The 27,991-nt window shown below is 37.4% G+C and overlaps 2 protein-coding genes across 4 annotated transcripts in view; one reads left to right on the top strand and one right to left on the bottom strand.

Moving 5' to 3' along the window:
- The window catches only part of DNAJC2 (DnaJ heat shock protein family (Hsp40) member C2), a 30,345-nt gene extending 16,458 nt beyond the window's left edge, over positions 1-13,887 (top strand). For both annotated transcript variants that reach the window (XM_043873285.1, XM_043873284.1), the window contains exons 7-17: positions 637-702; positions 1,035-1,126; positions 1,203-1,324; positions 1,737-1,886; positions 7,753-7,841; positions 7,916-7,985; positions 9,408-9,592; positions 10,255-10,355; positions 10,483-10,590; positions 13,369-13,523; positions 13,760-13,887. In XM_043873285.1, coding sequence (XP_043729220.1) covers positions 637-702; positions 1,035-1,126; positions 1,203-1,324; positions 1,737-1,886; positions 7,753-7,841; positions 7,916-7,985; positions 9,408-9,592; positions 10,255-10,355; positions 10,483-10,590; positions 13,369-13,523; positions 13,760-13,834 — 1,213 coding nt within the window. In that variant the 3' untranslated portion in view covers positions 13,835-13,887. The remainder of the gene's footprint in view (positions 1-636; positions 703-1,034; positions 1,127-1,202; positions 1,325-1,736; positions 1,887-7,752; positions 7,842-7,915; positions 7,986-9,407; positions 9,593-10,254; positions 10,356-10,482; positions 10,591-13,368; positions 13,524-13,759) is intronic.
- On the bottom strand, positions 30-27,991 carry PMPCB (peptidase, mitochondrial processing subunit beta). Of its 2 annotated transcripts, XM_043873287.1 has the most exons (14): positions 27,848-27,991; positions 26,666-26,803; positions 25,843-25,929; positions 25,315-25,444; positions 23,068-23,266; positions 22,549-22,628; positions 19,964-20,076; positions 18,981-19,124; positions 15,928-16,088; positions 14,657-14,742; positions 14,481-14,569; positions 14,238-14,313; positions 14,038-14,146; positions 30-3,124 (listed from the first exon to the last, which is right to left on the bottom strand). In XM_043873287.1, exons 1-13 carry the CDS (start codon positions 27,941-27,943, stop codon positions 14,082-14,084), a joined length of 1,464 nt encoding a protein of 487 aa, XP_043729222.1. In that variant the 5' UTR covers positions 27,944-27,991; the 3' UTR covers positions 30-3,124; positions 14,038-14,081. The 2 variants fall into 2 exon arrangements, with proteins under 2 accessions (XP_043729222.1, XP_043729221.1); XM_043873286.1 differs by lacking the exon at positions 30-3,124 and having other exon boundaries at positions 13,520-14,146.

Raw genomic sequence — 27,991 nt, 5'->3', positions numbered from 1 at the left:
AAAAAACAATGAAAAATGAGTCATTTGAATTCAGTAAAAAAATTTTCATTTTTTTTTTAAAGTTATTTGAATATATGACAAGGAATTCTGCGGTCTCTAACTGGTTCATTAATTTTAATACATATTACTCATTTTCTACTTTTATATTACGTGTGCTATATTTTCTCATTAAGTATCTGGTAAATATGAACAAAATCACTGTAAAATAAACGACAAATTTAGCTCTGTCAGTTGTAGTTGCTCTTAGCTTCAGAGAATACAAACCAGATAAAGTAACCATTACTAGGTGACCTTAAAACTTGACAATCTAGGGGAGGTGAAGGCAGGAACAACTTGTAACAAGTCCCAGTCAAGAGTAAAACCTGATATTCAGAAGAGATAGCAGGAAGCTGCTATTTTGATTTAGGGCTGATAAGTATTTTAGACTTCCATTCCAAATACAGCTCATTTTAAAAAGAAGAAGAAAAAGACTTGAGTATAGTGTGATTTCAGTATCAGAAAAGAGGGGAGGGATCTATTAAACTCATCCACTTGTCATTGAAGTTTCTTAAAATTTTATGCTCCTAACTTAATTTTAAAAGGAAGATATTTTTCATTTGTTTTGGCTTGACTTTATTTTATTTCTATTTATATTAGGTATAATTTTGATTCTTGGAGAGAATTTTCTTATTTAGATGAAGAAGAAAAAGAAAAAGCAGAATGGTATGTATGTAAATCATTGATAAGACATTTTATTTGGTTCTTTGGTATTTGTGATGATATAAAAAATGCACCATGTGTATTTTCTTTCACATTTTTCTGTGTATCCATTTTAAATGAGTTTTTTGATATTTTGAGAGCCCATCTCACAAGTTAAGCTTGATAGTGCTAAATATGATATGCTAATGAAATTACTTAAGAAATTGTCAATAAAGCTCAAGTCAGCAAATTCTTTTTCTTCTGGTTGCTTAACTAGTTTTATTTATAAAACATTACATTTTCCTATCATACCATCTATAAGCAATAGTTTGTTTCCAATATTTCCTGTTTAATAGCCGTGACGAAAGGAGATGGATTGAAAAGCAGAACAGAGCAACAAGGGCCCAAAGGAAAAAAGAAGAAATGAACAGAATAAGAACATTAGTTGGTAAGTGTAACTGCTGGGTTTTAGAGTTCTTTAATTAAATGTTAGACATTCAAAAGATTTAACTTTTTTTTGGTAGATAATGCATATAGCTGTGACCCAAGGATAAAAAAATTTAAGGAAGAGGAAAAAGCCAAGAAAGAAGCAGAAAAGAAAGCAAAGGCAGACGCAAAACGAAAGGAGCAAGAGGCTAAAGAGAAAGTAAGATGACATTTGATAAAGTTGGACTTTAAATGTTCATAATATTGTCAGTCTTCAGATCTATTTTAAACACAGAATCTGTCAGCAGAGACCTAGGTGCTACTATGAATGAATCACGACACTTGGCATAGTTGATAGAAGGATCTTCTTTACCTCCAAATTCTTACTGGGCAAAAACATGATGTCATATAAATTTCTTAATACTACACTTATTTCATGTCTGTTTTACATTTCTATAAATTTTTGTAGAAAAAAATTTATAAAAAGATTAAAATTTATCTGCTTTTCCTTCAGTCTTTGATAAGTTGATGTTTACCTTTTTGTAATATAAGTTACTAAAAATTGTATTTTTTTAGTAAGGTTATAGAGCATTTAAGAATTCTAATTTTATTACTAAATAATTTTATTAAAGCAAAGACAAGCTGAATTAGAAGCTGCTCGGTTAGCAAAGGAGAAAGAAGAAGAGGAAGTTAGACAACAAGCATTATTGGCAAAGAAGGAGAAAGATATCCAGAAAAAAGCCATTAAGAAAGAAAGGCAAAAACTTCGAAACTCATGCAAGGTACGTTGACTGATTGAACAAACACTACATACAAGTAAATCAAATTCTGTTTAAACTTAAAATATTTCTATATGGTAAAAATATAATTAGACTACTATCTGCACTTTATCTCAAAATATAAATATTTTAAAACTCACTTTTTAAAAATTTCACACATGCATATTCAGTATGCAACTCTGATAGGGTCGTGTTTTGTTTGTTTTTAAAATAACCATCTTGGCTTTTTAAACCATCAAAAAGAAAAAAGCTTATTATTTTAATACATGTTCCATATTCAGATCTTCTTGATTATCTTAACATCTTTTTATACTTGAATTGTTCAAATTAGGATCTAAATAAGAGCAACAGTGTCAGCTGTGTGTCTCCTGGTTGTGTCTGTCACAGGTCCCCTACCACCACTATCTCACCCCTTTCCCCCAGTTGGAGAAATCAGATCATTTATTCTAAGAATGTACCACGAATTGGTTTTGTCTGGTTGCTTCTTTAATAGTGTTAAAATTAATTTTTATCACAGAAAAAGTTCTTTTAGAAGTTAAACATGGGTTGCTTTTAAGGATCTAAAAGCTTTCATTTTTGTCTAAATAAAGGGATATTATTTAGTTCAGTGCTGGTAATTTGTGTTCAAATATAGATTTTACTAAAAATATTGACTAAAAAGGCCTAAAAGTTTTCAAATGTAGTTTTTTCCAAGAGACGGTCTTAGGTTTTAAACTGGTAAAGTTAGAGACCAGTATTATTTCATACCACACAGCATCAAATTAATAAATTAATGAAATTCCAAGCTAGAGATTGCCACACCATATACTGCACCATTGTAGTTTAATTCAGCAAGTATGTTCATGCTTACTATGTACAGAAAACTCTTTCATGTAACTGTCTAGAGGCTCCAGACACTAGAATATGTATTCTAATAAATGGCATCTTATCTTCACTTAATAAAATTGAAATTAAAACTGCCCATCACTAGGCTTTGAAAGACATTTAATAAAAATACAATCTGTCTCTTCAGACTTTTGACAAGGGGAAAATCTAAATACAAAAAATGAAATATTTTCCTGAGATTTCACCTAGAAAATTGAAAAGAATGCAGTGTGTTATAGTTGAGAGCAGGGGCTCAGGGCTAGCAGCTTAGATTTGAAGTCATTCTCTACTTCCTTGTCCTGGTTGTGGTTCTCAGGGGCTTCCCTCAGCCTGTTTGTGTCCCATCTTCCTCCCCTTTACAGTAACTGAAGTAATACCTAGAAAGAGTTACGAAGATGAGAGGAGATCATTCACATGTAGCACTTGTTAGATTTGGCATAAGGAGAACTGAATCAAAACTTTAAAAGTTAGTTAGAAAATAGAAAGTTTAAATAGTTCTTAGAGATGGTACATAAAAGAGGGTTAAAGTTCTGGCCTTTGGTAACTTTTTATTACTGCTCCTTTCCAGCATAAGTTCTTTTATTCATTCAACACATATCTGATAGGTACTAAGTATGTGCCAAGCAGTCACAACTGATGTTGATATAATGATAACACAGTCTTTGCTTTCAGGAATCCACTATTTAATGATGGAGAATGACAAGAAAACAGGCAACTGAAATAATTAAAGATGAGTACCAGGTTGAAAAAGTACCAAACAGGTGGTCTTAAGGAAGAAAATGAAAAGTGAAAGTGAAGTCGCTCAGTCGTGTCCGACTCTTTGCAACCCCATGGACTATAGCCTACCAGGGGATTTTCCAGGCAAGGATAATGGAGTGGGTTGCCATTTGAAGGGAGGGAACGAACAACAGGGAGGAAAGACAGCCCTGCCCATCAACAGAAAATCGGATTAAAGATTGAGCATAGCCCCACCCATCAGAACCAGACCCAGTTCCCCGCCCCCCCAGGCCGGGCCCTGCCCAGAGTCAGTCTCCTGTGAGAAAGCTTTCATAAGCCTCTTATCCTTATTCACCAGAGTGCAGACAGAATGAAAACCATAATCACAGAAAATTAACCAAACTGATCACATGGACCACAGCTTTGTCTAACTCAGTGAAACTATGAGCCATGCCGTGTAGGGCCACCCAAGACGCACAGGTCATGATGGAGAGTTCTAGCAAAATGTGTTCCACTGGAGAAGGGAATGCAAACCACTTCAGTATTCTTGTCTTGAGAAGCCCATGAACAGTATGAAAAGGCAAAAAGATACGAAACTGAAAGATGAACTCCCCAGGTCAGTAGGTGCCCAGTATGCTACTGGAGAAGAACAGAAATAACTCCAGAAAGATTGAAGAGACGGAGCCAAAGCAAAAATAGCACCCAGTTGTGGATGTGACTGGTGTTGGAAGTAGAGTCCGATGCTGTAAAGAACAGTATTGCATAGGAACCTGGAATGTTAGGTCCATGAATCAAGGTAGATTGAAAGTGGTCAAACAAGAGATGGCAAGAGTGAATGTCAACGTTTTAGGAATCAGTGAACTAAATAAAATGGATGGGAATGGGTGAATTTAATTCAGATGACCATTATATCTACTGCTGTGGGCAAGAATCCCTTAGAAGAAATAGACTAACCCTCATAGTCAACAAGAGTTCAAAATGCAGTACTTGGGCTCAGTCTCAAAAATGACAGAATGATTTCTGTTTGTTTCCAAGGCAAACCATTCAGTATCACAGTAATCCAAGTCTAAGCCCCAACCGCTAATGCCAAAGAATCTAAAGTTTAACGGTTCTATGATGACTTACAAGAGCTTTTAGAACTAACACCCAAAAAAGATGTCCTTTGCATCATAGGGAACTGGAATACAAAAATAGGAAGTCAAGAGATACCTGGAATACCAGGCAAGTTTGGCCTTGGAGTACAGAATGAAGCAGGGCAAAGGCTAACAGAGTTTTGCCAAGAGAATGCACTAGTCATGGCAAACACCCTCTTCCAACAACACAAGAGACATCTCTACACATGTACATAACCAGATGGTCAATACAAAATTAAGATTGATTATATTCCTTGCAGCCAAAGATGGAGAAGCTCTATATGGTCAGTGAAAAAAAGACTGGGAGCTGACTGGATCAGATCATGAATTCCTTACTGCACAATTCACACTTAAATGGAGAAGGAAATGGCAACCCACTCCAGTATTCTTGCCTGGAGAATCCCACGGACAGAGGAACCTGGTGAGCTGTATTCCATGGGATTGCGAAGAGTCAGACACGACTGAGCAACTAACACACACACAGGGAAAACCACTAGACCACTCAAGTATGATCTAAATCAAATCCCTTACGATTATACAGTGGAAGTAACAAACAGATTCAAGGGATTAGATCTGATAGAGTGCCTGAAGAACTATGGACAGAGGTTCATGACATTGTACAGAAAGCAGTGATCAAGACCATCCCCAAGAAAAAGAAAAGGCAAAATGGTTGTCTGAGGAGGCCTTACAAATAGCTGAGAAAAGAAGAGAAGCTAAAGGCAAAGGGGAAAAGGAAAGATACACCCATCTGAATGCAGAGTTCTAAAGAACAGCAAGGAGAGATAAGAAAGCCTTCCTTAGTAATCAATGCAAAGAAAAAGAGGAAAACAATAGAATGGGAAAGACTAGAGATCTCTTCAAGATTAGAGATACCAAGGGAAGACTTCATGAAAATATGCGCACAATAAAATGGAAGCAGAAGATACTAAGAAGAGTTGGCAAAAATACACAGAAGAACTATACAAAATAGATCTTCATGACCCAGATAACTACGATGGTGTGATCACTCACCTAGAGCCAGACATCCTGGAATGCGAAGTCAAGTGGCCTTAGGAAGCATCACTACGAACAAAGCTAGTGGAGGTGATGGATTTCCAGCTGAGCTATATTAAATCCTAAAAGATGATGCTGCAAAAGTGCTGCACTCAATATGCCAGGAAATTTGGAAAACTCAGCAGTGGCCACAGGACTGGAAAAGTCAGTTTTCATTCCAATCCCAAAGAAAGGCAATGCCAAAGAATGCTCAAACTGCCACACAATTGCACTCATCTCTCACACTAGCAAAGTAATGCTCAAAATTCTCCAAGCAACGTTTCAACAGAACATGAACCAAGAACTTCCAGATGTTCAAGCTGGATTGAGAGAAGGCAGAGGAACCAGAGATCAAATTGCCAACATCTGTTGGATCATAGAAAAAGCAAGAGTTCCAGAAAGACATCTACTTCTGTTTACTGACTACTCGAAAGCCTTTGACGGTGTGGATCACAGCAAACTGGAACATTCTTAAAGAGATGGGAATACCAGACCATCTTACCTGTCTCCTGAGAAATCTGTATGCAGGTCAAGAAGCAACAGTTAGAACTGGACATGGAACAACAGACTGGTTCCAAATTGGGAAAGGAGTCCATCAAGGCTGTATATTGTCACCCTGCTTATTTAAGTTACATTCAGAGTACATCATGCAAAATGCCAGGCTGGGTGAAGCACAAGCTGGAATCAAGATTGCCAGGAGAAATACCAATAACTCACACATGCAGGTGACACCACTCTTATGGCAGAAAGCAAAGAGGAACTGATGACCCTCTTGATGAAAGTGAAAGAGGAGAGTGAAAAAGTTGGCTTAAAACTCAGCATTAAAAAAACTTAAGATCATGGCATCTGGTCCCATTACTTCATGGCAAATAGATGGGGAAACAACGGAAACAGTGACAGACTTTATTTTCTTGGGCTCCAAAATCACTGCAGATGGTGACTGCCACCATGAAATTAAAAGATGCTTGCTCCTTGGAAGAAAAGCTGTGACCAACCTAGACAGCATATTAAAATGCAGAAATATTACTTTGCCAACAAAGGTCCATCTAGTCAAAGCTATGGTTTTTCCAGTAGTCATGTTCAGTTGTGAGAGTTGGACTATAAAGTAAGCTGAGTGCCGAAGAATTGATGCTTTTGACTGTGGTGTTGGAGAAGACTCTTGAGGTCCCTTGGACTGCAAGGAGATCTAACCAGTCAATCCTAAAGGAAATCAGTCCTGAATATTCATCGGAAGGACTGACGCCGAGGCCGAAGCTCCAATACTTTGGCCACCTGATGCAAAGAACTGACTCAGACCCTGATGCTGGGAAAGATTGAAGTCAGGAGGAGAAGGGGACAACAGAGGATGAGATGGTTGGATGGCATCATTGACTCGATGGACACGAGTTGAGTAAGCTCCAGAGTTGGTGATCAACAGGGAAGCCTGGCGTGCTACAGTCCATGGGGTCGCACAGTCGTACATGACTTAGTGACTGAACTGAGAGGGAGCGGAGCCTGAGGAGTGACCCAAAGAGGTAGGAAGAAAATCAGTAAAGCTTTTGGAAGCCTAGGGAAGTGTCCCAGTAAAAGCATTGGAACCTTAGCACCAGGTTGCATGGAGTAAGGGAGCAAGGAGAAGTGAGGGATGGGAGATGTGTCAGCAGCAGCTTATAGAAGCATGAGAAGTACTTTCTGATTCTTGTTCATCCACGCACATCATGACATTCCATTCTAAGTATCGTCTCTAGTCAACAGGTGTTGCTGGACTTCCTATTCCTTAACACATTAATAGTTTGGCACACACACTAGATAGAACAGGGAGCCTGACAAAGGGATTTTGTTGTAAAGAGTTTCTTGATTCTTCAGTGGTTCTGTGAGGAATCATTGTTTTGTAACATGCAGAGGTCTTCTGCACCATCACATTGTTTCTGTTTTGCTCCTCCATCCATTTGCTGATGCCTCTTTATTGCTGGCTGGCCAAGGAGAGCCTTGGGAGGTGCCCTAGGAATGTGGTTTTTGGTGGTCAGAAGGGCAACATGTTCAACTTAAGAACTTCTTGAAAACTTCAAGCTTTGTAATTGTGTTTATGGATGTCTTAAGTGCCAGTAGATAGAAGATGAAAATGTTTGTGTTTATACTTCTAGACCTGGAATCACTTTTCTGACAGTGAGGCAGAACGTGTTAAAATGATGGAAGAAGTGGAAAAACTGTGTGATCGGCTTGAATTAGCAAGGTATAACTATAAAGCTGCTGTTGAAGTCTTCTGTTGGGCTTAGGATAAAGTTTCATCCCCTTTTTTCTTTTAAGTTTACAGTGCTTGAATGAAACACTTACATCGTCTACTAAAGAAGTAGGAAAGGCTGCTCTGGAAAAACAGGTAATCATATCACTTCTACCTGTACTTAGCACTTAATCTGCCTCAGTACTGCTTTCACCTCAGTATTTCCCCACCTAACATGGAAGTTACAGTAGGGGCAGAAAGTGTCTCATTTCTGTTTGGGTTGATGTAAACTGGATTTAAGTATTTATGCTTATTATCATATATGTTTGATTTGTGGTCATCTAGCACATTAATCATAGATTTTTCAGAATCACTGTTTAAAAAATTGTGTTGATTAATTCCTTGAGCATTTTTGTAGGATAATAACATTTAGAACCAAAAGAGATTTTTATTCTGTCTAGTCTACACCTTTTATTTTACAGATGAGGAAACAGGCCCAGAAATTCAATTCAGTGCAACAAGTGTTAGTAGCTGCTATGTATAACCCTGTGCCTAGGTGATGTGGAGAAAGTCTCATGCTATTTATTGCTGCCACAAAGTTCAGGAACAGTTACACTAAAGAGAAAAGGCCTAAGGATGAAAGGATGCAGGACCCCCAGTAAATACTGTGTGTCGCTTAGAGAGGAAGTGCCCACACAAGGTTGGAGTGGTCAGGGAAGCTCAGTGAAGGGTTTGAGCCAGTTTTGAAGGATGACATTGTTAAATGAAGGTCAGGGGAGCAGCATGAACCATAAAATACAGGTAGGAGTAGAAAGTTGAGGGGGGGGAAGTGGGAGAGTAAGTTGGTTAAGAAGAGTAGAGTCAAATTAAGCAAGATTTGAATACCAAGATGACTAGTTTCTGTAAGCACAGCTCTTTTGAATAGCACAAGGGTTAACACTGCTATTAACCTGGCATTTTAGACAAGAGGCATTGGATGAGTGTAAGTGACTGGTGTTAAGAATCTCACTTGGAGGACTTGGACCATGAGTGATGATGGGAATCACTGAAATCTGTGGGACTCGGTGACGCGTTCTAAGGGTCTGAAGTGGGAAAATGAGTCAAAGATGACTCCCAGGATAGCAGAAGCAACATCAAGTGAAGGCATGTTTTTGTTTCTGTTGTCACTTGTGCATGTCTGAAGGCACACTGGAAGTGACAGTGTAAAAGGTAGAACTTAAAGATTAAACCAAGGGCGCTTTGTGGTGCTGCTCCCTTTTCGTAGAGAATAAATGATGCTGTCTGCAAAAGAGTGGATAGATACGAGCTTTGAAGTTGCCTCGTGGGTGAGTAACCCACTGACTGTAGACTTGACAAGTAGTGTCCACAGCAAATAGATATCATGTGACAGGAATAGTGTAGGTTAGGCTGAGGCTGGTTCTTGGTTCCTTGAAGCAGAGATATGCAGCCTGGCTGGGGCAGTGTAGGGTCCTTGTCTGGATGATGCTGAGGGTCGAGAACCACAGGGGCCCAGCCAGAAAGAGCGCTCAGAGTAGTAAGATGCTTTAAGTCCCTGACTTACCTATGATATTTGTGTAGATAGAAGAAATAAATGAGCAAATTAGAAAGGAGAAAGAGGAAGCTGAGGCTCGTATGCGCCAAGCATCTAAGAATGCAGAGAAGTCAGCTGGCGGAGGCGGAAACGGAAGTAAACACTGGTCAGAAGATGACCTGCAGTTACTCATTAAAGCTGTGAATCTCTTCCCTGCTGGAACAAATTCAAGGTATTGGTTATAATGAAGCTTCTCTTCACTGGAGCCTCAGGATTATGTAGACAAGCATCTGAAATAGCAGCATATTACAGCAAGTTTCCAAAGATGTGCTTGGGTCTGGATGCTAAATTCTGTGCCTCGGTGGAAAATGTAAAAAGCAGAGTGCATTTTGAACCTGCTAGTCTTAACAGCTTACACCAGCACACATACATAAATCCATATATACAGCAGGATACATATATGCATCATCAGTTTCTCAGGAAATTAAGGATCATGAGACATAAACCTTGACTGTCATGTTGCCCTATTCCATTGTGGCTTATACTAGGCACTAGGTTTTGTGTTCCATGGTTTCTCTTTAGTCTTAATTCTCCTTTATTACTTCCCACCTCAACCTAGAGCTTAAAAAAGTATGTGTCCAAATGGCAGTGTACACAAATGTGTGCTTTTATTTGTTGATTTTTTACACAATCTGTAAGATTTTATACAAACTTGAAACCAAGATTATACACAGCTGATTTAAGCACTCAAGTCCAGGCAATAATAATAATTAGAGCACCAATTTAGAGCTGATTCTTTAGATGTTATAGTTAACCCTTCTGCAGTAAAAATGTTGGGTCATTCTGAGTTTTGTTTTGGTTTCTTTTTTCTCATTATTATATCCATTTTTCCAGATGGGAAGTTATTGCTAATTACATGAATATACATTCTTCTTCTGGAGTTAAGAGAACTGCCAAAGATGTTATTGGCAAAGCAAAGAGCCTTCAAAAACTTGGTGAGTTAGTTTTTGCCAAATCAGTTTCTTTGTTACCTTAGATACATATTTGAAAAGTAATCTATGCAATTTAATGAAAGACTGAGATGAATTGTATTATATTAAAAAATTTTTTTTCCCTTCTCAGACCCTCATCAGAAGGATGACATAAATAAAAAGGCTTTTGATAAATTTAAGAAAGAACATGGTGTGGTGCCTCAGGCAGACAATGCAACACCTTCAGAACGATTTGAAGGTAATGAAATTTCATTCTTCTGATAGAAAATGCTAAAACCTTGTGTCTATCTGAGAATATAAAAGATCTAAGGCCTACATGCAGAATGACTGGGAATTAAAGCATTTAGCGGACTGGAAGGTGTAATCTTTAGGACTGACTGACTTCAACACCACTGAGAACTGCACTTCTTCCATTTCATATGCCATGAGGGGAGGGGTGTGTTTGTTTTGTTTATCAGATTTTACAAATCAGTATTAAAGGATATTAGGACAATTGATATTTAAATAAGGTCTTTAACTTTTTATCAAGGTTAATCTCTTGATTTTGAAAAATACACTATATGTAAGGAAATGTCCTAGTTTTTAAGAGAAGACAGGAGTAGAGGGGCAGCATGCCTACAAATCACGTGGTTCAGAACAAGTTGCACAGACACAATTTGTTATGCTGACATTGTCTTGAGTGTTCTAGCTAATCTGATTACTCTGGACCAGTGTGTTTCAAATGCAAATTATGACCCAAGTGGATCATGAAATCAGTTTAATGGGTCATGAATAGAAAATATCAGAGGGCATTACATCTTTTATACAAGTGGGTATTTGTGAAACTTTTATTCATGTGTATATGTATTGGGGATGTGATACATTTTTCCTGTGAGTTGTTGACGAAAGTTTGAAAAGTTCTCTTGGACTTCATGCATTTGTGAGCCACCAGTCCTTTCTCCCTAACTAAGCTAATCTTGAATACACTTTCCAGATCACAGTACCAAATCTGTTTTGGGATTAACTAACAGCTTTGACTCTTTGTGATCTCCTGTCCCTATCTTAGCAGTGCCACTTTTCCTATGTTCTTAGTCTGATTTATTATCCTGTATTTCAATTTGAAAATATTTTAATAGAAGAGACTTAGAATGTTCTATAAAGAGCAAAAATCATTGTGTTCGCTCGTTGTATTTGCAAAATCAAGGATGACTTTTGTCTAGGCTGAGTGTTATTTTGGCTCTTTTAAGAATGTTACCTGGAGTAGAAGTGGCAACTATTCCAGTATTCTTGCCTGGAAAATTCCATGGACAGATGAACCTGACAGGCTGCAGTCCATGGGGCCACAAAAAGCCAGAAACTACAGAGCAATTGAGCACAAGAAAGATAAGTAACAAAGTGGACATTTCAGGACACTTGGATGCTCTTGCTCCCTATCCCCTCCACAAAATGCAGACGTGTTCAGATATTACGGTTATTCTCAGCCCTTTTTTGTGGGACTAATTTACATGCTTGAGGCAGACACTGATGGTTGTTTTCTGGCAAGTGGGTGACCCTGTGAGGGCAGGAGTGATTGGCGGTGATGTGGTACTTGGGCCCGACTCCTTTATCTCTTCTATGGATTTAAATGGGCAGGCCCCCCTCTCTCCAACTGTACCAGTAAACAGCAAGCTGGCTGCATTTTTTGGAATGGTGATTTCTCATAGAAATTTCACATTTCATTCATTTTGGTATTGTGAAGTACTGGGTTGGCCAAAGAGTTCATTCAGGTTTTTCCAGAAAATGTTACAAAAAACCCAAATGAACTTTTTGGCCAACCCAATACTTGGATAATAATAGCAGATAATAATTACATGCCAGTTCCATCTTTTTTCCGAGAGAGAGAGTGAGTTAAATCTATGATGTTAAACAGGTCTTCAAACTAATAAAATTCCACTTAAAGGCTTTCTGGAACTTAAAAGCTCACTTCAAAAAAGCCAGAAAAAAGTCTGGCTTTCCAGACTTCCAAAAAAGTCTTTAATCTGTCTTTAAATGGAAGTTCTCTGCCTTGTCTTGAGGCGTATTGTGGTCTGTTTTTTTTGAGGTCTATTGTTTTTTAACTTATTCACTGTGCCTATGAGTATTTTTTAATTGGGAAACAACTTAGATTTCCAGACTTCATCCCCAGATACCATTTGAAGTAGTAGTTTCATTACTGGCAGGATGGGTGCTACTGTGTTCTCATTGCATGGTCTGAAATAACTTAAGCTATCAGTCCATTAACTTAGACTTACTACTAAACCAAGTCAGCTTTTTAACCATTTTAATTTTCCTACAAAAGTGGGATGTGCACTTCTTACATCCTTAGGAGGGAATGTGTTTGTGATACATCTGTGAAGTGTTCCATCAGACACACAGATCTGGTTTAGTAGAGATGTACAGCACAGGCTTTAGTGGGCGTGCTGACAGTGGCAGACGGGAACATGGAGTCTAGTCTCACACTGCCTCTATAGCATTGGGTGCCTGCCTTAATTTTGTTAAAATCTTTTTTTCCAGTGTAAAATAAAGAGTGGTTTACAGGCTCTCATCCAGCTAAAAGTTGTGTAATTAGGCAGCTCTTTTCTCTATGCTATAAGGAACTAAATTTAGATTATGAGAAATCTAAAGTGACTTATGATTGTGTTTTTGAACCCAGCAGTCCAACTGTATATTTTAAATCTGATTTTTAAAAAAATGTCTGGCAAGTATATTTTGAGACCAGAAATACAAAGCATTTCTTCTCTTTTGTCTCTGATAATTTCCTGGGATGTGAGCTATCTAAAGTTTTTTTTCCCCACTTAATATTGGGTTGGCCACAAAGTTTGTTTGGGTTTTTCCATAAGACAGAAAAACTTGGTGGTCAACTCAATACTGGTATATGTGTGTCTAATCTCAAAGTAGTTCAAGATTACACACCAGATTCAGATGGGCACTTACCAAATGACTCATCTGAGAAGGTGTTCCAAAACAGTTTTCTATCATTTAGGATAACTGTTTCATATAAAATTTGTTTCTTAAACAGGTCCATGCACAGATTTCACCCCTTGGACAACAGAAGAACAGAAGCTTTTGGAACAAGCTTTGAAAACATACCCAGTAAACACACCTGAAAGATGGGAAAAAATAGCAGAAGCAGTGCCTGGCAGGACAAAGAAGGACTGCATGAAACGATACAAGGTTGTAGATCTTTAGTTTATATAGATTCTATTATCATTTAAATTATGTTTTTGTGCTTATTTCAATACCACCATAGTTATGAGGCCAGTATTAGAAATTTCCTAGCTCTGGCAGTTAGTTAAAAAAATCAACCTTTCAGTACAGATTTATCCAATTGGAATGTTTTACATATTTATATCAAACACTAGAAATGTGTGCAAATCCTGACAACAACTTTGTGTTTGTCTTCTTCCTAGGAACTGGTTGAAATGGTAAAAGCAAAGAAAGCTGCTCAAGAACAAGTGCTGAATGCAAGTAGAGGCAAGAAATGACTTATGACAATCTTTGTTGTGTATGCATTTTTATAATAAAACTGAAAATACTATACAAATTTTCATTCTTAAAATTATACTTAAAGTGTGTCCCAGCATAATTTCTCAGAGTTCAGAGATCTACCATTCATTGTGGTGGTCTTATCCTTTAAAAGTTATTCATATTTACCAATATAGATTTTTTTTTTTTCTTTATGACTTACGGGTCTCAGTTTTATAATGTTCCGAATGTTTATTAGGAGCATTTTTAATCATGAAGCCAGCGCATGTTACTGCAAATCTGGTTAAAATCTGGTAGTTGCTCAATAGGACCTAAGGATTTAAAAGAAAAGACAGTTATAATTAAATTCGAAGGAAAGTCCTTAGCCAACTTTCTGCATGGGAGATTAGGAGTCAGGCTTACCAACAGCAGCAACAGCTGGACTCTTATCATAAATATATTTGGTACACACTTCTCGAATTATCTCAGCATTTACAGCCTGAAAAATTGAAGATACAAGCATTCAGAGTTTTTTCTAGTAGTAAAGACATTGTATACCTGGAATGTTTTAGAGCTAAAGCAAGTTTTATGATACCTATCTTCAGCTGTTGTATTAATAACAAAGACAGTTTTGCACAGATCCAACACTATCTAAGGACTACTTACATCAATTCTTGCTTCAAGCTCAGGGATGGGAATTCTTCTATTATAGCATAGCATTTGCCTACCTATATCTTCACAGATGGGAGTGGAACCTGTTTTAAAGAAAAAGGAAAACTAAGGACTGGAATATAGATCAACCAACCATGTGAAAATAAGACATTAAGTCTTTATTCTTTTACCATCAAGTTGCAGCAACATGTTTGTTTTCAGAAGATTTTTGGCTCGTGCAACTTCACTTTCAGTGACACTTGTACATAGTCGCATCCTAAAAACCATTTGGAAAAAATCAAAGGTCAAGTAATTTGAAAATGTTATGTGTTTTATGAGTTAATGACCTAAAGAAAGAAAGGATGCTATATTATCTGTTACACCACAATGTACAAGTGATTATGAATTCAGTTTAGTGAAAAGTTGAAATAGTAACTTGTTACTGTCAATAGTAACTATTGATCCCAACAGTTAGACAAAAGTTAAAATACTGCTGATTATTTTCCTGGTTTGGTTAATTTCTCAAAAGTGATATGGTTAGCAGAGATTCACTACAATATAAAAATAGGCTAACTGCATTTTGAGAAATTCTACAATCATTTTGAAAATTTATGAATCCCCATGCATTAGGATTTGACTTGCTAGGGGATAGATGATAGATCAGTGGGTCACTGGTTTCTCAAAAGAATCTAGCTGAGTCTAACTTAAACTTAGTAATTAAGTTAATTATTACATCTCTTTTAAGTCTGTCTCAAACAGTAATGTGTGTGCCTACAATGTGGGAGACCTGGGTTCAATCCCTGGGTCAGGAAGACCCCCTTGAGAAGGAAATGGCAACCCACCCCAGTACTCTTGCCTGGAAAATCTCATGGATGGAGGAGCCTGGAAGGCTACAGTCCATGGGGTCACAAAGAGTTGGACACGACTGAGCTATTTCACTTCACTTCACATCTAGCTAGAGTTTGAAAGAGTAGGAAAGGGACCAGAGCTAAATGACAGTTTTCCAAGAAGCTGTGGGACCTTCCACCTTTCTCAAGGTACTAGTTTTGACTAAAACACTACATTTCTTTTAATAATGGCAACTTCAGATTCATTTTTATAACACAGCCTTTCCAAGCCAGATAGGTTTAGAAATACTTTCTAAAATTCCAGTTGGCATTTAAACATTTTTAACTTTTAAGATCTTTTTGAAGTAATCTGCTACTTAATAATTAAGAACTTTCTTTGGGGGTAGCATGCAATAAATTAAAAAAAAGAACTTTCTATAATATAAATCAGTTTCACATGAAACCCAGAAGAAATGTGATCTTTAAAACATTGCAACAATTGCTACTATTGAACAGTACTTAGTCTTGTTCTCTTAATAAAATGCTATCACCATAAAAAATCACTGTCAACAATATAAAAGAAGAAACTAGTCTAAATTGGTAATTCTTAAGCAAGATTTAAATTATTTTCTCACCATTCTTTTTGAACAACATGTAGCATATCTGCAACAGTGGCTGGTTCACAAACCATATAGATTCCCCACAGTCCTGTATCTGTGTAGGAAGTATTGAAAGACTGGAAGCTATGGCAGAGGTTGCCGTGACAGGTAAGCTGGGCCAACTTGCTAGATAAATTCTGTAAGGAAAAGAAATTGTCCAAGACAACTGTAGGTATACATGTTCAGACTACCAGAAAGAAAAATGAGGTGTAGAAATAGTGACTGCCCAAAAAGGCTGTTTCTCAGTTTTATTCAGCAATATCTCAATAAAAAGCTAAAATTCAATGAAACCAAGAATTATAGTTACCTCACCAGCCCAATGCATCATCCCCAGAGAAAGTCATAATGTTAAAAGAGTTAATCCTTAGAAGCTGCACCCACTTCTAAAATAATACATTATCATACTAAGAGAGTATCATACTATGTCACAGAAAAGCAAATATATCACTTATATGTAGAATCTTAAAAAACTATCTACAAAAGAAAAACAGACTCACAGACTTTGAGTTTGGGATTAACATATACACACCACTATATATAAAATAATCAACAAGGACCTATGCATGCCACAGGGAACTCTTTCTTACAGGAAACTTAGTACTCTGTGAATGGATTTATATAAATATATCACTTAGCTATATACCCAAAACTCACACAACTACATTATAAATCAACTACAATATAAAAATTAAAACCAAAAAAGGTGACAAATCCTGTCAGGACAGAGCTATCCCTAAAATTAAAAATGGGATGATCTCACATATTGGAGTTCGGGCACATTCTCAGGATCCCTTGGCTAATCCAAACCAGCATTCCACTTCTAGCACTGACTGAAGTGGGATATGGTTATTAATTATGTATGTGTTCCAGCTTGGCTGAATAATCATAACCATATCAACCAAAAAACTGAATAAACTATGCCAATATGCTTTGCCAACAAAAAAGTTAGAAAAGGTTAGTTTAAAAAGTAAAATAATGCACTGCTATTACCAACGTACTTTGTAGAGCTTTTGGCAGTTTGCTTAAAAATCTGAAATATAGCATGTGAACCTAAGATATTTGTATGAAATATATTTTGTCAAAGTCTTTGAGTACAAATATATACACTTTGTTAGCTATTTAAAATTGTATAATGAAAAAAAAATTTTAAAAAATAAAATCGTATAATGATGCTGTTAAGGTGCTGCACTCAATGTCAGGAAATTTGGAAAACTCAGCAGTGGCCACAGGACTGGAAAAGGTCAGTTTTCCTTCCAAGGGAAATGCCAAAGAATGTTCAAACTGTCACACAACTGCACTCACTTCATATGCAAGTAAGCTTATGCTCAAAATCCAAAACCGTCAAGCTAGGTGTCAGCAGTATGTTAATCAAGAACTTCCAGGTGTACAAGCTGTGTTTAGACTAAAGGCAGAGGAACCAGCGATCAAATGGCCAACGTTCACTGGATCATACAGAAAGCAAGGGAATTCCAGAAAAACATCTGCTTCACTGGCTACGCCAAAGCTATTTATTACTGTGTGGATCACAACAGACTCTGGAATATTCTTAAAGAAATAGGAATACCAGACTACCTTACCTGTCTCCTGAGAAACCTGTATGCGGGTCAAGAAGCAACAGTTAGAACCAGACATGGAACAATGGACTGGTTCCAAATTAGGTAAGCAGTATGACAAGGCTATATATTGTCACCCTGCTTATTTAACTTCTATGCAGAGTACATCATGTGAAATGCCGGGCTGGATGAATCACAGGCGGAATCAAGATTGCTGGGAGAAATATCAATAACCTCAGATATGCAGAGGATACCACTCTACTGGCAGAAAATGAAGATGAACTGAAGACACTCTTGTTCAGGGTGAGAGTAGAGTGAAAAAGCTGGCTTAAAACTCAACATTCAAAAAACGAAGATCGTGGCATCCAGTCCCATCACTTCATGGCAAATAGAAGGGGAAAAAGGGGAAGCAGTGACAGATTTATTTTCTTGGGCTGCAAAATCTGTGGATGGTGACTGCAGCCATGAAATTAAGATGCTTGCTCCTTGGACGAAAAACTATGACAAACCTAGACAGTGTATTAAAAAGCAGAGAAATCACTTTGCTAAGAAACATCCATATAGTGAAAGCTATGGTTCTTCCAGTAGTCAAATACTGATACGAGAGATGGACCATAAAATGACTGAGCACCGAAGAATTGATGCTTTCAAATTGTGGTGCTGGAGAAGACTCCTGAGAGTCCCTTAGACTGCCAGGAGATCAAACTAGTATGGTAAAGGAAATCAGTAAAGGAATGGTAAAGGTAAACTAAATGGTAAAGGAAATCAACCCTGAATATTCACTGGAAGGACTGATGCTGAAGCAAAGCTCTAATACTTTGGCCACCATACTTTGATGTGAAGGCTCGGCTCACTGGAAAAGATCCTGGGGGTGGGAAAGATGGAGGGCGAGAGGAGAAGGGGGCAGCAGAGGATGAGATAATTGGATGAAATCACCAACTCAATGGACATGAATCTCAACAAACTCCAGGAGACACGGGAGGGTAGAGGAACCTGGTGTGCTACAGTCCATGGGGTTGCAAAGAGTCAGACACAACTTAGCAAATGAACAACAATAATAATTTTGAAGTAATTTCAGATAGAATAGGAACAAAAATTGTACAAAGAATTACCTTTATCCAAATTCCTTAGCAACTGTTACTTTTTTTCCTTTATCATTCTCTTTAACATATTTTTCAACTGTTTGAGAATATAGTGCAGATATCCTTTTTACCCCCAAATACTTTTTAATATGCACTTCTGAAAAACAATGAATTTAACTTCACTACAGTTATAAAATTAGGCTATTAACGTTGATATAGTACTACCAATGAATCCTTCTATCCTTAATCAAAATTTGACAATACAGCAAAAGAAAAAATACTGTTTTTTTCCATGCCTGGGAGCAATCCAGGATCAGTTCATACATAAGTCAAAATTGATAGCACAGTTTGATCTTCTCATTTATTATGGAAATTTACTTTTAAAATCACATACCATTCCTCCTCCGAAAGAGCGATCCCAGTTGCCAATCAGTGTGTTTGCAACCATGAGACAGATTGTATCTGGATGTGCCCAACCAACAGCTTCAACAGCTACTGCAAGGTGTGCCAAAGGCATCTTGTCATCCCTCACTCGAATCTAGTTGGGATAAAGGATGCAAAGCTCTAGTTAAGATTACCACTCTATAACATGCTTGACAAGAAACTAATTCACCAGTTCTATTAATTGCAAACTTAAAATGCCCACCATGACACTCTTGTTTTTTAAACAATCAGGCCTTTTTTTTTTTTTTTTAACAATCAGGCCTTATTATACTCCATAGTTCAGAAGGCTTTCACCAAAAGATCTCCAGATGAAATACTACAGACACAATCACCAGATAATCACGTGGTCAAAAAGCTTTGCATTATTTACTGGCAGAAATAATCATCAGTCTGAATCTTTCTGTCTAAATTTAGGCTAATCTTAACAGGCTTGTTTTTGTACTGCCAATGCTAGTCTCATGTAACTGCCAACATCAGGCTTCTTTCCAGATACTAATATATGAGCATCATCCCTAATGTGGCAAACAAAGCTTCTAATGAGGCTTAAAGAAATAGCTGATACAGAGCAGATTTCTCTAGAAGTTCTGGCTTTAACAGCTATGCCCAGAAATGTACTATGGGTAGTCTCAGTCAGGAATAAATCTAGTGTCAAAATGTGGGATGTTTTTAAAATAAAAGATTACTTTTATGCCCTGCCAATAGGAAAATAGGCAAAATGTCAAGAAGACCAAATAATACTTTCCTTAAAAAAGAAAAATAGGTGGTTAAATATATGGAAGAGGAAGAAATATCAGCAACTCAGTCCATGTGCATTTGGACTTCTTTGGTTTCCTCCATTTTACTGTTAGGAACAGGCACATTTTGTACAAACGGTTATAAATACAACACAAGAAACCAAAAGGGTTAAATGCTAGCTTAGGAGGCTTGGCCTACCTCACTTCCTGTGAATTTGCACGGAGGTAGAGCTGGTATTTCTCCTTTGTGTGTGGACAAAGATTCACCAAAATGAAATTTTGCTAACTCAAGCAGCTCATCATGGGAAACTCCTATATTGAAGGAAAATATTTCATATATCCAGCAGCAATAAAATGTAAAGCACACAATTAACTGCCAGTACTTCTCTTTACAGTAGGCTTAAGGTGGAATAACTGATAACAGGTTACAGAAAGACTACTTGCAGTCAGTAAAAGCCTTTTCTTCAAGAGTAAGCTCACAAAGCACATTGTATCCCTGGTGATAAGACCTGCGGTTGCACAGATTTCTCATTCTGAAGAACAATCAGTTTTCATCCACTGATTCAAAGATAAGGATAAGATAGCTTGAAGATATTACTTTCCATACAAAATCATGTTATATTAAGTAATTAAAAGTCCTAGAATGGTGGTGGTGGTGGTGGTTGAGTTGCTGAGTCATGTCCAACTCTTGCGACCCCATGGACAGTAGATCACCAGGCTCCTCTGCCCATAGGATTTCCCACGCAAGAACACTGGAGTGGGTTGCCATTTCCCTCTCCAGGGGATCTTCCCGACTCAGGAATCCAACCCGGGTCTCCTGCTCTGTAGGCAGTCTCCTGCATTACACGTGAATTCTTTACCAGCTGAGCCACTAGGGAAGCCCCCAAAAGCCCTAGTTGCAAACTAGCAAAAAGGGGTTACTTTTCAATAAAATTTTTAAAGTAGAAAAGAATATGAGCTCTGTATCATTTAAAGAAAGCTGGGCATAAGACATGTTTTATTCTCTGTGCTCTGCTATCAAAATTCAGGACTAAAATAACCTTATAGATTCCTGAATAAATTCATAGCTAATCAAATACTATTTGCCATCCAAAATTTAAGAAGTACTTGGATTCTATAGCCCTATTTTCCAAACTTGAGCCTAAAGAGATTCAGTGAAAGATTCTTAAATTTACAAGACAAATTCAGGCATAAGTAAAGTGCCTTAAAAAATATAGCCACAAGATTTTTTTTTGATGAAACATTCCATTAGAACATAAAAGCACAACTTACACCCATATTTTCCAAACACTCTCTGGTATAAAACAAGACAGTGAATGATTATATACACATTCTTTTCACAATCACTACATAAGAGAGCCACCTTGGATATCAGTCCAGACGGTGACAAAACAATAGGAAGACCTTAGTGGTACAAAGATGACAAGCAGAGTGTAGACCCATGAGCATGGACACAATTCTCAGCACCTGGCAACCACCTCCACTGTTTTACTACCTTTGTCTGTAGCCCTCCTGGTTGGATGTTCCAGACATTCAGCTCCTGTCCCAGTACCACCTCCACTTACCTCTATCCAAAAGGCAGGGGAGCCAATAATTTATTTTCTTTTTAAAATGAAGCTGGGTCTGGCCTATTTCACTGAATTTATAATACCACTGTTTATAAGAAACATCATCACTTATGTACTAATAAGGCAATAGGATAATTAATCTAGGATAGGCCATTAATTAATTGTAAGATATCCCAACTCTGACAATGTCAAAATGAACCAATGAACTGTGTGACAAAACCCACTGCATCCATATGCCATCAACAATGGCAGAATCTCCTAGACAACTTAGTTGTTGAGGCCCCATCCAACCAACAGTGTCCCCTTTCCAAGGCAGTTTCATTGTGTAACTCCAGTTAGCACCAGCCATTTTAGAAACAGTGTTACCAACTCAAGAGAACTTTAGAGCACATAGAGCCACACAAAGGTAACATGTTTCTGACAGTTAACCTCATTTTCATCTTCTTCATTATTCCCAAGTAATAAGCTCAAAGTCTATCCAGGCCAACTAGAATTTTAAATTATTGTCATTTCTAAAGGAAAATTTACACAAAAGAACATTCCATGTAAATCTTCGTTTTGTGTTAAAAAGAGAAAATAAAACTGGAAACCAATAAAATGTACTATTTGCCTAAAGTCAGACTACCAGGAAATCTAGCAAAATCTAACCTGAACTTACTGTCTTTCACTGGCTTCAAACATGCTCCTCCAAGGAGGCCTTGGAGTGGCCTCATGCCACTTTCATGTTCAAATTCCCATTAAATAGTCTCAAAATCCCTTATATACTTCCCCTTCTCAGTAATTAGCAGATCTACTGAATGAAGGAACAAATCAAAGAATGAATAAACAATGTAACATACTCAGGCCATGCCTGACCAAGGATGAAGCTGGTTCTCAAGAAATAATTTAAAATCTCAAGAGATTCCCAAACTGTATTCCCAAACTGTTGAACACTGTCTTCCAACTATCATTCTCCTCCAGCTCACCCACTCGCCTTTCCATTGCAAATAAACTCCATTATGTGTGTACACTTACGTACTAGAGGCTCACCAAGTTTTCTTGTTAAAAACTACTAAAGAGAAGACGGGGGAAGTCCGATTTTAGTGTTCCACATTGCCCTTACACAGCATACTAAACAATATGCCCTGTAAATGAAAACTCTAAAGATATCTCCCAACAGGATCAAACTGATAAGCATATCACTCTGTTTAAAACAGTCACAGAAATTTAAACTTACCTCCAGCAGCAGCAAGTACTATTCTTGGCCCCTTATAATGTGTGGTTATATAATCCACTAAGTCCTTACGATTTATAGATCTGTAAATGGAGTAAGAAAAGCCGTACTAAAGGGAAATTTAAAAGCACAGATCCTCATATAATATACCTTTATACCTCACATAATATACCTTTAATATCCAATTAAATTGGATCTTAAAGTTATTCTAAGTTAAATGCAGTCAGAAATAGGATATATGCAACAAGTATCAAAGAATTTCAACATATATATATATATATATGTATATATAAAACATGTAATATCATCACTTGTTTACTCCAGAAATAGGTATAAACCCAGATACCTGGAAGTCAAGTGGGGCTAAAAGGTCGTTCAAGTACTGTAATGATACAATTTCATTCAGATTATTGGGGGCAAAAAATAACTTTCTGAAACATGCTTTTTGAATGTTTGTGAATGTTAATTTTCACAATTCAAATTTTTTCTCAAAAAAAGAAAAAATCTGAGAATTATACCTACTTGATATTTTCAGTTGGTCCCAAAATTGTCCGTCCAAGTGCAGTATTTTGATAAGCTGTGGCATGAAGATAATCAAAAACAACTTCTTGTAAATTGGTTTCAACTTCCTGCATCTCTCTAAGGATTACTCCACGTTCACGTTCAATCTCTGCTTCTCCCAATGTGCTGTTTTGTATTATATCAGCAAGAATTTCTACAGCTAATTGAAAATAAAACACAGGAAGAAACACTAAGAGTCTTAATTTTCACTATTAATATCTATTAAATTAGCATCAGAAACCATGATAGTGACCAGCACTCAATAATGAATAAATTATTAAACTGGAAGAAATAAATGTTTCTGTACATTTGATATACCTAAAAGGACTAAATTAAAATGAAAAATATAATCCCCTGTGGTACAGATGAGCTTGGAGAAAATTCCTAAATTTGCCAGAATTAATGTTGTCTCAAACATCTTTCCCCACTTAATTCCAATTAATGATCAGTGTTGGTTAGATTCTGACTGTTTATCAAAGTCTCTGATAAATGAGGATTCAACAGAGCTGGAACAGTTAACAGTAGAAGTAAAGGATAATTACCCCAAAAGACATACATGTGACTATCAAAGGATAATCAAGTGACCCTTGGGGAAAACTGATGAAACCTTCAAATATTTATACAAAAATGACCCTAATTTGTAAAAAGTCACAAGTAAACTGAAGGATATATCATGCTATTAAGCAATTTTATCAGAGAAAGTACACACTTCTCCAAAGAAGAGAAACCTCAACTATCCTTGAAGAATTAGTATACAATTGTAATCACAATCTAAATTTTAGTAAATAGAAAACAAATTTATCAACTTTCATTTTGTTACCCTCCTGTAAACTTCTGTTCTTTAAGTTCACTTAAAGTGGACTTGTTTCAGAAGCAATAATGGTCCAGTACTAAGGACCTCCTATAATTAATTACCTGGGAGTTGGTGATGGATAGGGAGGCCTGGCGTGCTGCAATTCATGGGGTTGCAAAGAGTCGGCCACGACTGAGCGACTGATCTGAACTGAACTGATATTGCCCAAAATGACAAAACTGACTGCAAGAATAAGCTGGGACATCTGAGATTATGGCCAAGAGGAAAAAGTAATTTGTAAAACCAAATTAAAGCTATCTGTCCATCTAACACCATGTTGTGAATCAAATCAAAAATGCTCCAATAAAATTTTAAAACAATAAAACCCCATCTGTCCAGACAAGTAATGCCCAGATGGATAAGGAGAAGCCCAAAGACAGATGGGAAAATGAGAGAGCCTGTATGAAGAGCCTCCTCTATTTGGAAGTAGTAGTCTAGACTGGTACCTAAAAGTGGGGTTCATATTTCCCAATATTTATGTTTTAATCAGAATCTTCTTTCTAATGTATACTTAATACTGAAATTTAAAAGCATAGATCCTCAATAACATACCTGAAATTAAATTGGGCCTTAAAGATACTCTAAGTCAAATGAAGTCAGAAATAGGATATATACTACTATCAAAGAATTTATATATACATACACACATATACACATATAATTTAATACCATCACTTGTTTATTCTAGAAGTAGCTACAAACCCAGACAACCTGGGAGTTAGTTGGGGCAAACTATTGCTTAAGTATTCTAATGATACAGTTTTATTCAGATTGGTCATCGCCAGAGATGGGGGAGGGAAAAAGAAGTGAGCTGTTTTAGGTTTTTTTTTGGTTTTAGTTTAAATAAATTGGATTTTGAAAAAAAATTAATGGAAAGGAAGCTACGAAAGAAGTGGCACTCCAGGAGGAGGAACCAGAATGTGCAAATGCAATAAAGAAGCAAGCACGTTCTGTTCAAAAACAAAGCCCGGCAGTCAGAAGATATAAAATATGTTCTGGCTTGTAACAGAAATGAAAAATTCAGATAACAGAACAGAGAAAAAACAAAAATAAAAAGTAGACAGTAAAAGTGAATATATAATAAAACAATTAAAAATCGTTTACTACCCAGGTATGACTCTGGAGGAATTAGTATTTGAATCAAGTGTTAGGACCTGGTTTGTAAAAATCTTTCAGCCTATAAATATTTAATACCATTTGTCATATTTGTAGAAAAAATAGGTGCCCCCTCACCCAGAGTTTGATTCACTTATTTTCACATTTCTGGGGTTTACTCAAGAAACATAATGAAAACAGTACTAAATTATTTCTGAATGCCTGTGAAAATTACACATCTGCAATATAAATAAGAATACCTCTTGGCAAATCTTTAGAGAATGCTTTGGCATAATATACAGTCTGCTCTCTGGAGGTATAGGCATTGAGATGAGCACCCATATTTTCAATTTCAAGTTCCAGATCTAACTGGGATCTCTTTTTGGTGCCCTGAAATAGAGAGAGGAAAAAAAAAAATATATATATATATATATAATCTCTCCTTTTATCCCTCATTTGTTCTACACAGTTCAGACAATGAATATGAGGACAGAAGCCTATGTACAGTTTGATGTAAGAACCAAATTTGGTTTCTAAACTACATCAGGCTTCAGAAATAGTGACATACTTTCAGATGACATTTACATCCCATAAGAAAATCTTTGTTTCACCCCTACTGAGCAATTATCAGTAATTATTTCAGGTAATTATCCTGAAAAAAGAAATATTCTAAAAAATAATAAAAATAAGATATGCTATACTTCTGAAGTAGTTCTCTTTACCTTAGAATAAGACTTTGTGTTTACTGTCTCTTAAAAAGCATTTAAAAAATAATCTTTATAACTTGCCTTGAAAGCCATATGCTCCAGAAAGTGAGCTGTTCCATTATTCTTCTCATTTTCATATCGACTTCCAGCATCAATCCAGAGCCCAACCTTAATACAGTCAGGTAAGAATTAGATAAGACATCATCTTCCTTCTTTTGAGGGGATAAGGTAGGGGTGGGGGCAGTGTTCTTCCTTTTTCTGACAAATGCTTTCCAGTCTTAACATTAAAGTTTTTTTGACTTGACTGGATTGACAATATAATCCTATGAATTATGAGATTTAAAAATTTTAAGTCGTTAGGCTACTGGGTGCCACAAATACTTACTTGCCAGCTTTACTGAGGACCCAGATTGTTAGCCCAATGTGTTACTACACTCAATTATCAAGTATAGTATAAAGAACATCAGAAGAGACTGGCAGAAAATCTAGGTTAAGATCCTGGTTCTGTCATGTATTAGTTGTTGTGATCTTGGACAAAACCATTTAACTTCTCGAATCTTGTTTTTCAACTATAAAATGGATGCAATGATCCCTGCTACAAAGAAGTATTTTAAAGATCAAATAAGACAAGATATGTAAAAACATTTAGCACACAGTAGTCCAGCAAATATACTGCTCTCATTATTATCAAACACTGCACAGTACAACCTGCTACAAGATGTAGTCACTTAAAATAAGCACACATGCACCCAGTATGGAAGTATTACAAGAAAAGCTTCACAAGTGACAATCACTTGCCAAGGCAAAATAACTGCTGCTACTTTCAACTACCTGCCAACCTACTGACAAGCTTTACACATACGGTCTGCTCTCTCCTAATGAGGGGTCAAACTAAATCACTTACTGTGCATGTTGAGAGCCCAGAGTCTTCAGAGGCCACCCTGAGTCCGTTCTCCAAACAGGTTACTCGCGTTTCAGGAACATTCAGAACAACTTGTGTAGCAGCCTGTGTACTTCTCAATCTGTTTCCTCCAAAATATGACTGGTTGGGGAGAAAAGAAGCAGCAAAACATATCACTATTCTTAATACAAACTTTTGATTAGAAAACCAAATCTATCTCAAAGAGACTCTAAAGTACTCTTTCCTCAACTTTTACTCCACTAGATCCACCCCTTTGCCTACCCCAGGAACATTCCTCAACCAACCACTTTGCTAAAGCCAGCAACATGTCTACAAACATGCCCTTTCCTCACGGAAAATGAACAGTTTTTGTCATTATCCTAAAAGAAACTACTTTTATTTCAATACTTCTAGAAATGTTTAGTATTCATAAAGGGAACAAGAAGGGGAGAAAAAAGTCAAGAAAAGGAGAGAAAAATATAAAAATACACGCACAGTAAAGAAATGTTTAGCTTCCACTGTTCAAGAAAAGGAAAGTTTTTAAAAGGACAGAAAAAGAGAAGGTAGGAAGAAGGGTAATTACTCAAGATACACTCTGGCTGACTGACTGACTATGGACTATTCGCAGGTCCCCATATGTTTTCTTCTTTATATATGTGTTAAAAGTCCCACGAACTCTAGAGAAAGCTAGTCTCTTACGAGAAAAATACCTATTCAAACTTTTCCTTTAGCTGTCCCAGGGTTCACAGGAAACAGAGCTGATGAACAGGACGACAGCCAGTTTTAGGCAAAAAGAGAGCGGATGGGATGCGGAGGTCCTCAGTTTTTAACACCCCCCTCCCCCCAGCCAACTGCAACCACTGCGATTTTGGTAATCAACACGCACTCTTTATAATGACTTCTGAGTAACTGGGGGAGGGGGTTAGTAAACCACGGTCATCCCACACGTCCCTGGCAAGTCACGCGCTGCGGGTGACCAAAGCCAGCCCAGCACCGACGAGAAATAAGCGTCCCCGGCAGCCGGATGCCCCACGGGTCTTGGCTAAAGCCGGATCCGCAGTTGGAAGTGTGTGGGGCAAACGCCGGCGGCCCGGCCGGGCGCCCGTTAACTCAGGGTCGACGCACGGGGTCCTGCGGGTGAGGCCCGGTCTAGCCTGATTCCCAGACAAGTAGACGGAAGCTCACCCGCCCAGCAGCGCCCCGGATCAGGAGCCTCTCTGTGAAACCGCAGAGCTGCCGCCGCGCCGCAGAAAACAGCACCGCTCGGGCCGCCGCCGCCATCGTCTCAGTTCTGGACTGTAGGAAGGATGTGCTTCCGGGGTCATGACC

The sequence above is a fragment of the Cervus elaphus genome, chromosome 18 (genome assembly GCF_910594005.1).
Source record: "Cervus elaphus chromosome 18, mCerEla1.1, whole genome shotgun sequence".
In the NCBI taxonomy this organism is placed as follows: domain Eukaryota; kingdom Metazoa; phylum Chordata; class Mammalia; order Artiodactyla; family Cervidae; genus Cervus; species Cervus elaphus.
Note: the sequence above shows the minus strand (reverse complement) of the source record. Positions and strands in the feature narration are given on the sequence as shown.

What these genes read in the sequence shown, in the direction of transcription:
- PMPCB (XM_043873287.1), bottom strand. Translation starts at nt 27,943, where the DNA reads ATGGCGGCGGCGGCCCGAGCGGTGCTGTTTTCTGCGGCGCGGCGGCAG. An exon ending in CTCTAAAGATTTGCCAAGAG is followed by an intron (nt 23,267 to 25,314) that starts GTATTCTTATTT and finishes ATTTTCAATTAG; the next exon opens with CTGTAGAAATTCTTGCTGAT. An exon ending in TCCAGCTGTTGCTGCTGTTG is followed by an intron (nt 14,147 to 14,237) that starts GTAAGCCTGACT and finishes TTAAATCCTTAG; the next exon opens with GTCCTATTGAGCAACTACCA.